Below are 15,729 nucleotides of genomic sequence, written 5' to 3'. Positions count from 1 at the left end.
AGGGGTAATGGTATAGGGAGACAGAGAGCTATAATGTTGTCTAACTCAGGGGTAATGGTATAGGGAGACAGAGAGCTGTAATGTTGTCTAACTCGGGGGTAGTGGTATAGGGAGACAGAGAGCTGTAATGTTGTCTAACTCAGGAGGTATGGTAGAGAAATTAATGTTAAATGAATTCCCAATTGGTAGTTACAGTCTTGTCCCATCACTGCAACTCATGTAAGGACTCGGGAGAGGTGAAGGACATCCCGGCCGGCCAAACCCTCCCTTAACCCGGACGATGCTGGGCCAATTGTGCGCCATATCATGGGTCTCCGGTTAGTGGACGGCTCTCACACAGCCTGGGATCGAACCTGGGTCTGTAGTAACACCTCTAGCACTGCAGTGCAGTGCCTTAAACCGCTGCACCACTCAGGAGGCCTGCTCCCTCAAAACTTGAGACATCTGTGGCATTGTGTTGTGTCACAAAACTGCACATTTTAGAATGGCCTTTTATTATACCCAGCACAACATGCACCTGTGTAATAATCATGCTGTTTAATCAGCTTCTTGATATGCCACACCTGTTAGGTGGATGTATTATCTTGGCAGAAGAGAAATGTTCACTAACAGGGATGTAAACAAATGTGTGTACAAAATGTGAGAGAAATAAGCTTTTTGTGAGTGTAGAAAAATGCTGGGATCTTTTATTTCAGCTCATGAAACATGGGACCAACACTTTACATGTTGCATTTATATTTTTGACTGCACTGGGCCTTTAAATTCTGTGAATCAAAAAATATCAAACTCCGTCTCATTTGAAGAATGAATTCTGACTTGTATGTTTCAGTGAGAAGCTCAAATATGAGATTACAGCATCTATGGATCTTCTCAACCTTCTCAGTGATGGACCGATGGTGTGTGACGTACGTAGCCTATCATTTCATTTTGAGCAGAAGGAAATTCACTCTGCTCTTTATCAAGAACCCATCAGAAGATACAGGGTGGCTTTCAGCGCTCCAACTCACTGTAGCTAGCCATGTCTGTCTTGATCACAAATGGACAAGAACACACAACTCAAATGTCAATCATGAACAAAATATACTAGGTCTTAAACTTCAAATAATAGTACAGTGATATGGTATTGTGATTGAGGAGTAATGCAGCCTAATAATAATGGTGGCCTCGGCTTTCTACTCATTAATCCTTGTTAATAAAACAAACATGCTTCCATTTGAAATTGCATAAACAATTTAAAGAAAACTTACATGGATTGAACATGATCCAACTAATTGGAATGAGCTCCTTTGCATTCAGGATAAATCACTTGGATAACGTGCTGCAAAACATTTGAAAATGATCCTATTTCACTACCTTGATTTGATTGCCAGGTAATGTGAGTGGCGTTTGCGTGAAAAATGCTCCATTCTGTAGTAGACAGACAGACATATGACATGCTCTATCCAAAACAAGGAAACTAATGATATACAACTCATTCTTCAATAGCTTTTTATTACATATCAGATATTTGGTTTATCATCGGACCGTGTGACTATTTGATCACATGGGGCCACAGAAGCACAGAGCCATTATTTTGAAATGAATGCTGGTGTGTATTCAATGCCTGCATGATATTTCAAATTCACACCAGAAAGACAGTCTGCCTTCACTTAACCCTTAAGGGGAAATATTACTGAAGACAATTCATATTGAATCAACATCAGCTCAAGGTCAATCATGAATGGTAGACAGCATTACAAGTTAAATACAGTATGTTGAGAACATAACATGTACAGCGACACTAATCTTAAACACACACTCCAAAACGTCCCACATAAGTACAGATTGTGCCAAAACAGTTGATGTATTTATAGCTGTAATTTTGCCATAATCATTTCTTCCAGGAGTCATAGTTTAAAAAAAAAATATCTCTTTCTTTACATCACGTGAAAAAAAGTGTACTTTCATAGAAAATTAATATCACAGCTTTAACAAGTACAAACAAGATGAAAGTAGCGTGGCCTTGTTTGGTTAGAGTAGCATAGAGCATGTAGTAACTGGTTAAGGCATACGAAGCAAGCCAAGGATCATTCTCAAACCAGTTCAACACTCCACTGCTTCTACGTTTGGATTGATTCTTTCCTCTGCATTACAAAGTCATATGACAAGAGTATACCTTGTTCAATCTTATCCAGTACCCTCAACAGCTATACAAACTACACGTATTCCTGTGCATGCTTGGATACATCTTGTTTCACACATTAACATTATTTCATTGATTAAAATGAACCCAAACATTATATTCTTATAGCACATAGTTAGCATGCTGCTGCTGGCTACAGTACTACTGCAGTAATACTACTACTGTTACTACAGTATTACTACAATAGGTCAACAGCAGTAATCTTGAAATGTAAAAAAAAAGAATCCTGTTATCAGTTTATATTTGTATCACATACGTGACTCATTCTATTCCAGTCTTGCAGACAAATCATTTAGCAATAATACATCAGCCTACCTACATACAATGTTCCTCTTAGTTATTATATTAATGACATAATGTCATACCATTCATTATAAAGATTGAAGTGCTTAACAGTTGTATCAAACCCTGGTAATATATCTATAGGTTATTAGTCAACTAGTATGTAAATATAAAATATTTATTGTAAATAATGTATAGATTTCTTTATAGAAGAATACAAATGGTGTTAATTAAGGCTCTAAAGGAAAGAGAGGAGGACATGGGTGCATCCCAAATAGCACCTCATTCCCTTTGTGCACTATACATTGGGAATAGGGTGCCATTTGGGACGCAAGTCCTAGCCTCTACCCTCTAGGCACTAGGGTATCATCTGAAAGAAAACGGACACGTTTAATCAATATGGTAGTACCTCAGCCTTTCCCTATGACAGACTAGGCAAGTAGAATTTTTGCCGTTTTGCTCACACCTATCCAGTCCTCTCATATCTACACCAGTGCTCTGTGGGTAGGACTGGGGTAAGTGTCATGGGGCTAGGGGTTGACTGTGTCCTAAAACACACCCTATTATCTATATTTTGCTATGGTCCAAAGTAGTGACTATTTAGGGAATAGGGTGCCATTTGGGACATAAAACGTATTCCTGGATGTGGCCTATTTGTCCCGTTTCTCCACTTGTTTCTGGTTAGTGTTAGGGTCCTGTAGCTGGTAGTCCTGCAGAATGGCCACAGCCGTCTGTTTGCCAGTCTTCTTCACCGCAGCTTTGATGCCCAGGTTGTCAATGTTGAAGGCGGTGACGCCCATGTTAATGGCTGAGTTCACAGCATGGTCTGTGGCCTGGCCGGCTGCCACCCCATACCTTATAATCAATCACACACACAACCAACTAGTGAGAGGGGGAAGGCTGAAGGTGTGACACAGGGGGGGGTGGGTGAGGGCAATTATAGGGAAAAGAAAGGACAGCAACAACATGCAAGTAGGAATAAAGCCCCCACCAATGCAGAGCATGAATTCAACAGAATTATTCAAGTTGTCTGACTAGTCGGTAATCTGTAAATATACAACTGATTATATTGTGGGGCTGGTGATTGCACATAACACACATAAATGCAATAAGTGCATCAATTCATACGATGATTATGCATTAGGAATAGTTATATTGTTTTCAATGAAGTCAGGAAAAAGAATTGGTTAGTTAGAAACCAGAGAAACCAGAGTAAGCTTCATGATGAATTACAGGTGCATAGCCCAGTAGGATAGAAGAGTAGACTGTTTAGAGAGTAGAGGTGAAGCTAACAGCTGTACATTCAGACCATCCAGAAACAGAGGCTATGGCCATGCTGCTCGTTACTATTAAGGAGGGTTCATTCAAGAGAAAATACATGTCTTCTTGTCATTAGGTGGGTCTAAGATGTTTTGTAGACCCCTAAATCTGAAAAATAAGTGGAAGAGGGAAATGTACAGTAAGTGCTTGCTTGTTTTTGCTTATAAAACACGAGTGTTTAGCAAAACCTGGTCTAGAAAGCAAAGTAACAGACATACACATCAGAGCTGGGTGGACAGGAGCAAATGTAAACAGTCAAGCAAGTAGTACTACCAATCACACATGGTGAATGAACCAAGCACAGAATACATTCGGCAGGTAGCCTAGTGGTTAGAGCGTTGGGCCAGTAACCGAAAGGTTGCTGGTTCGAATGCCCAACCTGAGAAGGTGAAAAATTCTGTCGACATGTCCTTGAGCAAGGCACTTAACCCTAATTTACTCCAGGGGTGCCGTACTACTATGGCTGACCGTGTAAAAATAACACATTTCACTGCACCTATCCGGTGTGTGACAATACAACATATTTATTTATTTTGACATGATTGCATCTCAAATGGTACCCTATTCCCTATATAGTGCACTACTTTTGACCAGGGCCCATAGGCTCATCGGGTGCCATTTGAGATGCACCCATGTTGATTGAGAAGAGCACAGACAACACACATTGGTTGAAGTGTACAGAGAAAGACCTACTTATGCTTGACAGTGTTGACGGTTTCGGAGGCAACAGAGACGGTGATGTTCTTTGCTGCTACTTCCAAGCCAGTCCACATGGTAGCGAAGCCTTCAGGTAGAAACACAGGAACCACGACAATGACCACACTTGGTAGAATAGGGGGTACATCATCCATGTGAACCATCCTTAAGGATAAGGCAGACCGATACGAACGTCGGCCATGCGTAGCAGGTGGCCGTCCCATCGCCTCTGACCACCAAACATCGGCAGTCATTATCTATTCATTTCTCGTAGATTCTACATTCTACATTGAATCTCCGTTTGTTGACAGCCAGCAGGTGATCTACTGCGCACGGCCAACATTTGTGTCTTTTTTCTTGTCTGATACAATCACTAGCCTAGTGACTATAACAACCACAACAGTGACTATGTGTACCTTGAACTCCGCTGGCAGCCACCACCATGGCTCCATCGATGTTGGATCGTCCATCTTTGTCTTTCTTCATGGACTCTGGGACCAACTTGCTTCCATGTTTCTTCACATGGGGAGCCAGCTCCTTACCCACACACCCTGCCACCATACACACACCGTCCACTACAAACAACACACACCCCGTCATAATACAACATCCACTATTAACACAACAGCACACACGATACACCCATCCACATCCAATCAGACAGTCAACTCCTTCCAACACCTGAAGCAATCAGTCAGACACACTTCTCACCCAGGAACTGGCTGACGCGGACAGCGCCCCCGGTGGCCTGTTTGGCTACATGCAATCCCTTGGAGACGGAGGGGCTGACATGGGCTGGCTTGTCCTCGGGGGTGATGTGCTCCCGCAGTTTCGAGGCCCCCTTGTGGATGGCTGTGCCAGTGAACTCAGCCCCCTTCACCAGGCCCCAGCTCAGCAACGATGCCCCTGGATGGAAAAAAAACACAGTAGGTGTGAGTGAGTGATACACAGTATACAACTTTAACCCTAACCCCTACAGCCTCGGGTTAGGGTTGTAGGGGTTAGGGCCCTGGGTCTGACCTGTGAGGATGCCACTGGCCACCTTCTCACTCCACTCTGGCAGGTTCTTCTCTTCCTCTCCTGCTGCTGGGTCCTCTTCTTCCTCGAGGGGAGCGAGGGACACCTTCTGGCCCAGGTTGATGCTGTCTGCTGCCTCATTTGGAGCCTGCAGCAGCAGGACTTGTATTAATATGGTGTTTTGCAACAGTGGTTTCATGACACCTGCTGGTGCATTCGTACAGCATTGGCAGAAGAACAAAGTTTGATTAACTCTGCTTCGTTGTCACGGTCCTCTCCGTTTTCTGTAACTTACCGCTGTTACAGGACTGGTTAGCCTAGCAGACCCTGCCTCATAGTAACCTCCTGGTAACCTCAAGTGCCTTACCCTAACTCTCCTAGTAACCACCTAGTAACCCCCTAATAGTAGCCTCCTGCTACCCTAGGGTGCCTCCTCTCCCTCTATCCCCATCCTGATCACGTCGTCTCATTCTCCTCTAAACAAAGACATAGTCACCAGACACATTTCAGATGTCCCCTTGCTTGAGGAAAACAGACAGAGGGGTAATGTTCTAACACCATCATTGCTATTCTCGACAAGACACAACCTCCTAAATGTACATATATTAAATATGTGATCATGAAAAGCCTATTTGCTTATTGGATTCCATTCCAGAAGCAGCTGTCCATGTGACAGGTAGTTTATCAACAACATGCCCTCAGTCAGAGCCTGGCTGAATACTGTTGCTCGGAGACAAAAACCACAGTCTGACTCCATTACTGTAATGACTACAGAGGCTGTGTTGTGTTCTAGCCAGATAAGAGCATTAGCACACATTAATGCACTTCATCTGCCTGTTGTTCTAAATTTCCTAACTGCTGAGGTGTATTCAGGGAGCAAGCAGTGCAGTAGAGCATTTAGTGTTGTATGCCAAACGGCACCCTATGTCCTACATTTGAGGTCGACCGATTAATCGGAATGGCCGATTTCAAGTTCACAACAATCGGAATTTTTGGGCAACGCTTTTTTTTTTTACACCTTTATTTAACTTGGCAAGTCAGTTAAGATCACATTATTATTTTCAATGACGGCCTAGAAACGTTCTGCCTCGTTCAGGGGCAGAACGACAGATTTTTACCTTGTCGGCTCGGGGGAACCAATCTTGCAACCTTACAGTTAACTAGTCCAACGCTCTAACCACCTGATTACATTGCACTCCACGAGGAGAGTGCCTGTTACGCGAATACAGTAAGCCAAGGTAAGTTGCTAGCTAGCATTAAACTTATCTTATAAAAAACAAACAATCAACGACTGTCGTTGCTCCAATGTGTACTTAACCATAAACATCAATGCCTTTCTTAAAATCAATACACAAGTATATATTTTTTAAACCTGCATATTTAGCTAAAAGAAATCCAGGTCAGCAGGTTAATAGTCAAAGGCATATGGTTAAGAGAGAAATAGTCGACGCGTGATAATTCCTGTAATAACTTGAGGCTGAACTTGAAAGGGGTTCCTTCGTTATTTTACCGTTCATGTCTTCCATAGAGAATGTCTTGATCTACTTCAAATAAGGTCTGTGTTTCGTGCTTAAACCGCCTCGGCGTTTTGATATCCGTGTAAATCTCACTAGGATAAGGTAGCATTTGTCAACATATTTTCATAAATCCACTCTACATTTTTAAAAATCTTTGCTTATATTTAGCCAATATTGATCAGAGTTACCTTGTCCTATGGATATCTACAGTTATAAAATTGGCACGGTGGTGTAAGCCTACACGAAACACAGACCTTATTTTAAGTGAATCTAAAAAATATCCTATGGAATAAATGAATGAAGGAACCACTTTTCAGATTTTGCTAGAAGATGTCATGGGAATTATGACTCGCACTTTGGTAGTCAATTCTTACCATGTCCATTATTAAAATAGGATTTCCTGCATATAGAAATTACAGTTGTTTTCAACATTCATCACAGGTAACTTACTCTAATTTTATTCAAACAGTTGAGAGTATTTGTCTCCTAAGCAGACTCTTCAGTATCATTGTCACTTCAGAGCTGTGTGTGTGTTTTACAGATGGCAGAGAAAAGCAGAGCACCAGTGTGGGACGATTACATGGAATTGGCACCAGGGAAAGCAAGGTGTCTTATTTGTGATAAAGATAGCATGGGGTCAGCAACGTCTAAATCAAAAAATACCACCAACCTGTGGAATCACCTTAAGAACACCCATCCAAAAGCCCATAATATGTATTATATTAAGTTTATTTTAACTTAAAATACATATTATGGGCTTTTGGATGGGTGTTCTTATATTTTATAAATAAAAAAATATATTTAAAAAAAATTGTCCAATAATCGGTATTGGCGTTGAAAAATCATAATCGGTCGACCTCTATCCTACATAGAGCACTACTTGGGACCAGGTTCCATAGAGTTCTGGCCCAAGACCAGCAGGTGAAGTAGAGCGCCTTACAGCAGCAAGCAGACATTTTCACATCAGAATAGAGCAGCATTTACATCATCAGTAGTTCTGGAATAACACCAGAAATCTCGACCAATCAGAGTCATTATTGAGGCTAGAGAGAGCAGAATAGCTTATGTTAATCTACCACCATACTAAATGGTACACTATTCTGTATGTTGTGCACTATTTTGACCAGGCTCTGGTCAACGGTAGGACACTATGAAGGAAATAGTGTTCCATTTTGGGCCAAATCCCTCATTTTAATCTTACATTCCACTGGGATCATTGGCAGGGATATAAGAAAACAAAGAACAACACTTGGAAACTGTCACTCTTCCTGAATCTGAACTGCTGATTAAGAATGGATGTAGGCAACCCTGTCATTCTTTTCATCCAGGGTCCATAACCTTCTGCACAAGGACACGTGTCATGGTGTGGTGGTTTGGCATTTCTTTGGTACCTTTAACATCTTTCAATGACTCAAATACGCCTGGAATTGACAAAAACATATGCCAGAGAGATGCGTTTATTATTCTATTACCATTCCTCGGGCCATTCAGCCGACCCCTAGACACCTTCATATGGGCAAGTCAGAGAGCAGGACCCTATGGGCCCTGGTCAAATGTAGTGCACTATATAGGGAATAGAGTGACATTTGAGACACAGCCTCAGCAGCTCACCTGCACCCTGAGGTCTGTCATCTGGGACAGCATGTCCTGGAACAGTTGTCTGTCTTCAACAGGCAGTTCAGAGGACAGCACAACGCCCACGTAGGATCCCGCGGCAGACTCCATCATGTCCGGGAACATGAACACCCCTGTGTTACACAGCAGGACAGGGGAGTCAGTGGCCATCAGTGGGTACAGCCAATCACACACCTGGAATACATGAACAGTATAACCCATCAACAGTACAGCCAATCACACAGGACAGTATAGGGAGTTTATATGGAACGACTGTCTGTCTCTCTGCTGTAACACAGATCTCTGAACCTGACCCGATGGCCACTGGGGTTTTCCCACCATGACATCATAGCGAACTCCTGCCTGGGATTAGGGCCACTGAGTCACTAATCACATGATGCAGGACACAGATCATTATCTGGCTACAGTGCTTCTGATAGCCTATCCCACACACACAGGAGCCCAACCCTATTCTAAACAACACACACACATACATCTGTATGGCAAGAGGGAGTTTATGAGCTGAGGCAAAGCAAACCATTGATGATGAAATTGTGTTAGAGTGCACAACAGATAGAGGTCAAGGAAACAGATTCCAAGAACCCTGTGATTTAGTCATACACTGAAATGCTGAATACAATAAGTGCTGACACTATTTTAAGGTCATTGTAAAAGGCAACACGTAGACAGTGACTAGAATTCATCACCCCTCCCTCTTACCTGCAGGAAGGCTGGTGGGCGGTTGGGCACTCTCTCTGACTGCTGGCTGGTGAACTTGACCATCCGCAGGTACCCTGGGTAGGAGGGAGCGCTGACCTGGCCATCAGGTGTGACAAAGAATATCTGTACCCCGTGAGACAGGAAGAAGAGTTCCTCTCCATCCTCCCCCAGGCTCTGAGGAGAGGGGGATATGTGGCTGTAAAACTCCTCTCCTACCAGCGACATTTCTCCAGATTCTGTCCCGTAGGAGATAGTCAGGTGGCCATCAGCCGCCTGGGAGGAGTAGGCTGGGGGCAGATCGCCAGGCACCACAGGCTGTCTAGTGGGAGAAAGAGGCAGGGAGGGAGACACAATGCCTCCCACAGCTCCAGCCTGGCAATTAGTCATTAGTAGCTTGGGTGGAGATGGCTGCTCTGGTTTCTCCTTCTCTAGTTTGGGGTAAAGGTAAGAGTTAGATGCTGTCCCGGGGACTCCATTAGAGGCATCTAGAGGTGGTGGGAGCTCAGGGTCTGGGCTGGTCTCTAGGACTGCCAATCGAGTGGTGATGTTGTTCAGAGTCTCCTGCATCTTGTGCTGCATCTGGCGGGCTGACTCCCAGGAGCACCCCACACACTCGTGCCCCTGTGAGGGCACACTGATGGCCCTGAGGAGGTGCTGGCGTCCCTTTGTGTACTGGACCAGGGCCTGGGCCTTGTGTCCAGCTTCATCCTCGGTCAGGCCTCTGATGATGCACTCAAATGCCTTCTCATAGCCGTCTTTGATCACCTGCAGCCTGGCTCTGTCAAAGGCATCTTGATTGGCTTCCTCCATGTCTGTCAAGAAAACACATACATTTTGACCTAGCTGGCAAAGGTTCAATGATACTAATGAATTATCAATAGCTAAATTCAAGGAAGCAATAGTTGAGAATCTTAACAACAGTTAACTATTTAGCTAGCTAGCATAGCTCGTTACGATACTTTTGCATAAGCAAGGCTGGCAGGCAAAGGCAAACATTACCATTACTATAACTACCTAGCTAGGTTTGTAACGAAAAAACAGTACTGTGTCTCATGAGATATCAGGCAATAACATCTAGCTCCTCTGCTTGGATAGCAAGCAAGCAAATTAGTTAGTAAGTTGTGTGTACTTTACTCTTGGTGTGTCGCTAGCTACCATGAAAACAAACATAAACTAGAGACATTTTGTCAATCAAAAGCCATCTAATCTGATACATTACCCACTAACGTTAGACGACAAACTCTTGTCTAGTGAATGAGGCGATCAATGTCTGACGTCTGTCTTTTTAGCTGTTGGAGCTGGATTTCAAGCTTTGCTGACAAGAGGCTGTCAGTGTCATGCGCCTCCTTCTTCTTCTGTGGGTTTTATGGCGGACAACAACCCAAAAAGGTGTATTGTCGCCACCAACTGGACAGTTTGAAACCAACATTTCTCTATATATATATATATGTATATATACATACAGTGCCTTGCGAAAGTATTCGGCCCCCTTGAACTTTGCGACCTTTTGCCACATTTCAGGCTTCAAACATAAAGATATAAAACTGTATTTTTTTGTGAAGAATCAACAACAAGTGGGACACAATCATGAAGTGGAACGACATTTATTGGATATTTCAAACTTTTTTAACAAATCAAAAACTGAAAAATTGGGCGTGCAAAATTATTCAGCCCCTTTACTTTCAGTGCAGCAAACTCTCTCCAGAAGTTCAGTGAGGATCTCTGAATGATCCAATGTTGACCTAAATGACTAATGATGATAAATACAATCCACCTGTGTGTAATTAAGTCTTCATATAAATGCACCTGCACTGTGATAGTCTCAGAGGTCCGTTAAAAGTGCAGAGAGCATCATGAAGAACAAGGAACACACCAGGCAGGTCCGAGATACTGTTGTGAAGAAGTTTAAAGCCGGATTTGGATACAAAAAGATTTCCCAAGCTTTAAACATCCCAAGGAGCACTGTGCAAGCGATAATATTGAAATGGAAGGAGTATCAGACCACTGCAAATCTACCAAGACCTGGCTGTCCCTCTAAACTTTCAGCTCATACAAGGAGAAGACTGATCAGAGATGCAGCCAAGAGGCCCATGATCACTCTGGATGAACTGCAGAGATCTACAGCTGAGGTGGGAGACTCTGTCCATAGGACAACAATCAGTCGTATATTGCACAAATTTGGCCTTTATGGAAGAGTGGCAAGAAGAAAGCCATTTCTTAAAGATATCCATACAAAGTGTTGTTTAAAGTTTGCCACAAGCCACCTGGGAGACACACCAAACATGTGGAAGAAGGTGCTCTGGTCAGATGAAACCAAAATTGAACTTTTTGGCAACAATGCAAAACGTTATGTTTGGCGTAAAAGCAACACAGCTCATCACCCTGAACACCCCATCCCCACTGTCAAACATGGAGGTGGCAGCATCATGGTTTGGGCCTGCTTTTCTTCAGCAGGGACAGGGAAGATGGTTAAAATTGATGGGAAGATGGATGGAGCCAAATACAGGACCATTCTGGAAGAAAACCTGATGGAGTCTGCAAAAGACCTGAGACTGGGACGGAGATTTGTCTTCCAACAAGACAATGATCCAAAACATAAAGCTAAATCTACAATGGAATGGTTCAAAAATAAACATATCCAGGTGTTAGAATGGCCAAGTCAAAGTCCAGACCTGAATCCAATCGAGAATCTGTGGAAAGAACTGAAAACTGCTGTTCACAAATGCTCTCCATCCAACCTCACTGAGCTCGAGCTGTTTTGCAAGGAGGAATGGGAAAAAATGTCAGTCTCTCGATGTGCAAAACTGATAGAGACATACCCCAAGCGATTTACAGCTGTAATCGCAGCAAAAGGTGGCGCTACAAAGTATTAACTTACGGGGGCTGAATAATTTTGCACGCCCAATTTTTCAGTTTTTGATTTGTTAAAAAAGTTTGAAATATCCAATAAAGGTCGTTCCACTTCATGATTGTGTCCCACTTGTTGTTGATTCTTCACAAAAAAATACAGTTTTATATCTTTATGTTTGAAGCCTGAAATGTGGCAAAAGGTCGCAAAGTTCAAGGGAGCCGAATACTTTCGCAAGGCACTGTATGTATATTTGTATCCATACGTAATAGTGAAACATAATTTAATCCATCCTATTAAAAAGAGTACATTGCCAAAACAAACAAAACTCCCACTTCTTCCTCCTTTTAGTTCTCCATATCTCCCTTATCCGGCTCTAGGACTTGAGAGGGTGGTACGGCTTGTACCAATATTGCATAACTCCTTTACTGAGAAATCTTTCAGCCCCATGAACCGCCGCAATCACTATGATTCCTATCTTCATGGACCTTCTCTCCACCTTGGCAGTGCCATTAATTACCATAACTATAAAAGTCCACCTTCCTAACCTTTAAAAAATGTTGGGCTCCTGTGTAATATGATCATTTCCACAACTTGGACATCTCGGCTTATCCTTTCGGGAAACACTGACTAATGACTAAAACCTTTACAATGATCCGAACTCAATTGGTCTTGGGATAAATGCTGTGACTATGTAGTTAATATACCCTAACTGCACTTGAGTAGGGAGAAACACCATATCAACAAACAAAATAACAGATAAACTCACCAGATATAACCCCCTTGAGATGTGCCCTGTTCCTAAGAGACACACACGACACTTCAAACTTATCAAATCGGGTGAGATGCAACACACATTTTTTCTGTTCCTCAGAAGCACAAAAAATCTAAACAAACCCGCCTCTAGTGATCATCACAACCTTCACTCTTCCCAGCACTCTCTACACCAGTTTGGATATCTCAGATGGATTCCTCAAGATTGGTAATTCGTTCAGCTGTTCCTCATTTACAAACCGTACTCCTACAAGATACGAAGTGACATTCTCTTCTCTGTACTCTACTTTGCTCCCTTTTCCTTTCTTTTGGACAATATTCCAATTCTCCTCGATTCTACCCCTATTAGATTCAGAATTCAATTCATCATCGGCTTCCGCCATTTTCACGTCCAATTTCTCCAGCCACCTCCACACGCTTGCTGTTCTGTTCGTTATGTGCCTCCAACAACCATGTTTGGCTAATCAACAAAATAAAATATGGAGACAGCGAGAGTTGAACTGGTGGAACAGTTTTGTAATCTTCTCTGTTAACATATTTTCTACGAGAGACAAACAGTTCAAAGTCATCAAGTAAGTCACGATGAGCCAGAAGAGGGCTTGCCTGACAAGGGCTACAGTTCTCCCCCTTTGCCCCAGCCTGAAAAAGTGAAAGCAAAACATAATCTGATAGGGGCATAGCTGCGGGAAGTATGTGTGCCCCCTCCACCCCCAAAAATATTATATTTTAGGGGGGTATTTTGCTCCCCTCTCTGCTAAGGAGTATTTTTCTCTGCTCATACATAAGTAATAAAAGCCTAGTGCACTAATTTGGTATTCTACATTTTATTTAACAAGGCAAGTCAGTTAAGAACAAATTCTTATTTTCAATGACGGCCTAGAAACAGTGGGTTAACTGCCTTAGTTTTATACTTAAGACATGAGTGTTGTTAGCTGTACACATAAGACATGACTATGTAGTTGTGCTGTAACACATGTTTGAATTGTGTCTCTTGTATAATCAATTCTATACATTAGTTTATACTGGATTATGCATAACTTTTCGGTAACTCATTTCATTAGTTAGGTTCCAACACTCCCTCCATCTTGTGCCAATATCAGTTATTTTTAAGTCTTGGTTCCAATAGTTTATATACTTTTTTAAGAGACTGTCAATTGGGGAGGCTCTCTGCAAGGGTTTGTATGGCTTACCTATCATATGAGTATCTTTTTCTGATTCAAATAGGATTCCCTTAACATTGCTCTAATTTCCAATAGATTTCAGGTCGAAGTTGCATGAATTTGAAAATGTCTCCATTGGTCAGTCCAAAATTGCTTTTTAATTCTGTCATGGAAGTAATATTATTTCTTATTACCAAGTAATTTACAGTTACTATGCCTTTCGTTTTCCATGTGGGCCAATTTATCATTGACTTCTGACAGCTACTTTACATTAGCGGCAGGGCTCCAAACAATTTTTTCCCAGTGCCAAGTAAGACAACTGAGATGGTAGTCAAAAAGTAAGCTATTTCATCGAACATATCCAGAGAATGCATGATTGATATTTTAATGTGCAAGAATGATCAGAATTATAATATTTGTGCCTATTGGCCTAGGATATAAACTATTATTGACCATGTACCCGATTCCCGCCCTGAGTTAACCGGCGTAAATGGAACATAATTCCCTTTTTAATGCACTTTTCTCACTATGCATATTCCGACCTTGAATTTAAGCATGATATCGAATAAATGAAGGTGTGGCTGAGGTGTGTCTACAGATATACTGTATTCGGACATTGACTTTATTCCATAATAATTCCACCACCTTCACGCGCAAGGAAACCATGAATAAGGTCTTGCGAATCTAGCGGTTCCAAGTCATACATTTTTTCTGTTAGAAGTAACACCCTTCTCCATGCACTGTAATGTATAACTTAATAAGAGCTATTGGTTCGAGCTATTGATAAGAGATAGATAAATGAGGTAGCCTAGTGGTTAGAGCGTTGGGCCCCTAACCGAAAGGTTGCTGGATCGAATTCCCAAGCTGACAAGGTAAAAAATCATTCATTCAGTTAACCCGCAGTTTCCCGGTAGGCCGTCATTGTAAATAAGAAATTGTTCTTAACTGACTTTCATAGTTAAATAAAGATTCAATCTAACTGGATATGGGGATTGTAAATGACAATATATATTTGACATTATAATCGCTGGAGACAAATCTGAAACATATAAACATAATTTCCCACAGTGAAGTTTATAAAATCCTGTGCCATTATGCAGAACCTAACTTGCAGGGCACTCTCAAATGTGTTTGATACAAACCAACCAGCTAGACTTTTTCAATCTTACATTTTCAACGGGTTGCAGCTTCTTTGATGCTCTGTGGATAGGCCTGAGTAATCGATTATTCCATTCTTCCAGAAATATTCCTGTAAGATCCCCCTCAAATGCCAGTTGGATTAGTTTAGTTTTCCTCGGGTGTAGCTTGCCTCTTATGTGCTGCCTGAACACGTTTGTCAACGTGTGTGTTCTTGAATGTAGCTGTGGACTCCCCAAAAGTCAGCCCATGTTCCAGCCCATGTTCCAGTGCAGGATAGTAGAGAGAGGCCCAGAGAATCATTGCAGGATATCAAGAGGGGTTCATTTGTCCTCATTGGAGCCACAGTGGGTGATTTCAGTCTGCAAAAACTGTAGTGACACTAAACACAGCTTCCACCAAATCTGTTAAACTTAGATCCAGCAGGGCTTTCACCTTTTTCACATCTAAAAAGTTATGGCT

The 15,729-nt window shown here is 42.2% G+C and overlaps 1 protein-coding gene across 7 annotated transcripts; it reads right to left on the bottom strand.

The window, feature by feature from the left end:
- Positions 1–1,471: 1,471 nt before the first annotated feature.
- LOC112266948 (spartin) lies at positions 1,472–15,431 on the bottom strand. Of its 7 annotated transcripts, XM_024444913.2 has the most exons (9): positions 10,568–10,720; positions 9,349–10,160; positions 8,626–8,823; positions 5,501–5,645; positions 5,192–5,386; positions 4,897–5,055; positions 4,478–4,568; positions 3,843–3,892; positions 3,131–3,319 (listed from the first exon to the last, which is right to left on the bottom strand). In XM_024444913.2, the coding sequence occupies exons 2-9, from the start codon at positions 10,156–10,158 to the stop codon at positions 3,279–3,281; spliced, it is 1,689 nt and encodes a 562-aa protein (XP_024300681.1). In that variant the 5' UTR covers positions 10,159–10,160; positions 10,568–10,720; the 3' UTR covers positions 3,131–3,278. The 7 variants fall into 7 exon arrangements, with proteins under 7 accessions (XP_024300680.1, XP_024300677.1, XP_024300683.1 ...); XM_024444912.2 differs by lacking the exons at positions 3,843–3,892; positions 10,568–10,720 and adding an exon at positions 15,300–15,431 and having other exon boundaries at positions 1,472–3,319; XM_024444909.2 differs by lacking the exon at positions 3,843–3,892 and having other exon boundaries at positions 1,472–3,319.
- Positions 15,432–15,729: the final 298 nt, after the last annotated feature.

The sequence above is a fragment of the Oncorhynchus tshawytscha genome, linkage group LG14 (genome assembly GCF_018296145.1).
Source record: "Oncorhynchus tshawytscha isolate Ot180627B linkage group LG14, Otsh_v2.0, whole genome shotgun sequence".
Lineage (NCBI taxonomy): Eukaryota > Metazoa > Chordata > Actinopteri > Salmoniformes > Salmonidae > Oncorhynchus > Oncorhynchus tshawytscha.
This window is presented reverse-complemented; position numbering and strand designations above follow the sequence as displayed.

Excerpts from the sequence above, each read along its gene's own strand:
- LOC112266948 (XM_024444912.2), bottom strand. The coding sequence starts at position 10,158 with ATGGAGGAAGCCAATCAAGATGCCTTTGACAGAGCCAGGCTGCAGGTG. Across the intron at positions 5,387-5,500 it reads GGCCAGTGGCATCCTCACAG|GGGCATCGTTGCTGAGCTGG; the intron begins GTCAGACCCAGG and ends TTTTCCATCCAG. Across the intron at positions 5,056-5,191 it reads CCGCGTCAGCCAGTTCCTGG|TGGACGGTGTGTGTATGGTG; the intron begins GTGAGAAGTGTG and ends TGTTGTTTGTAG.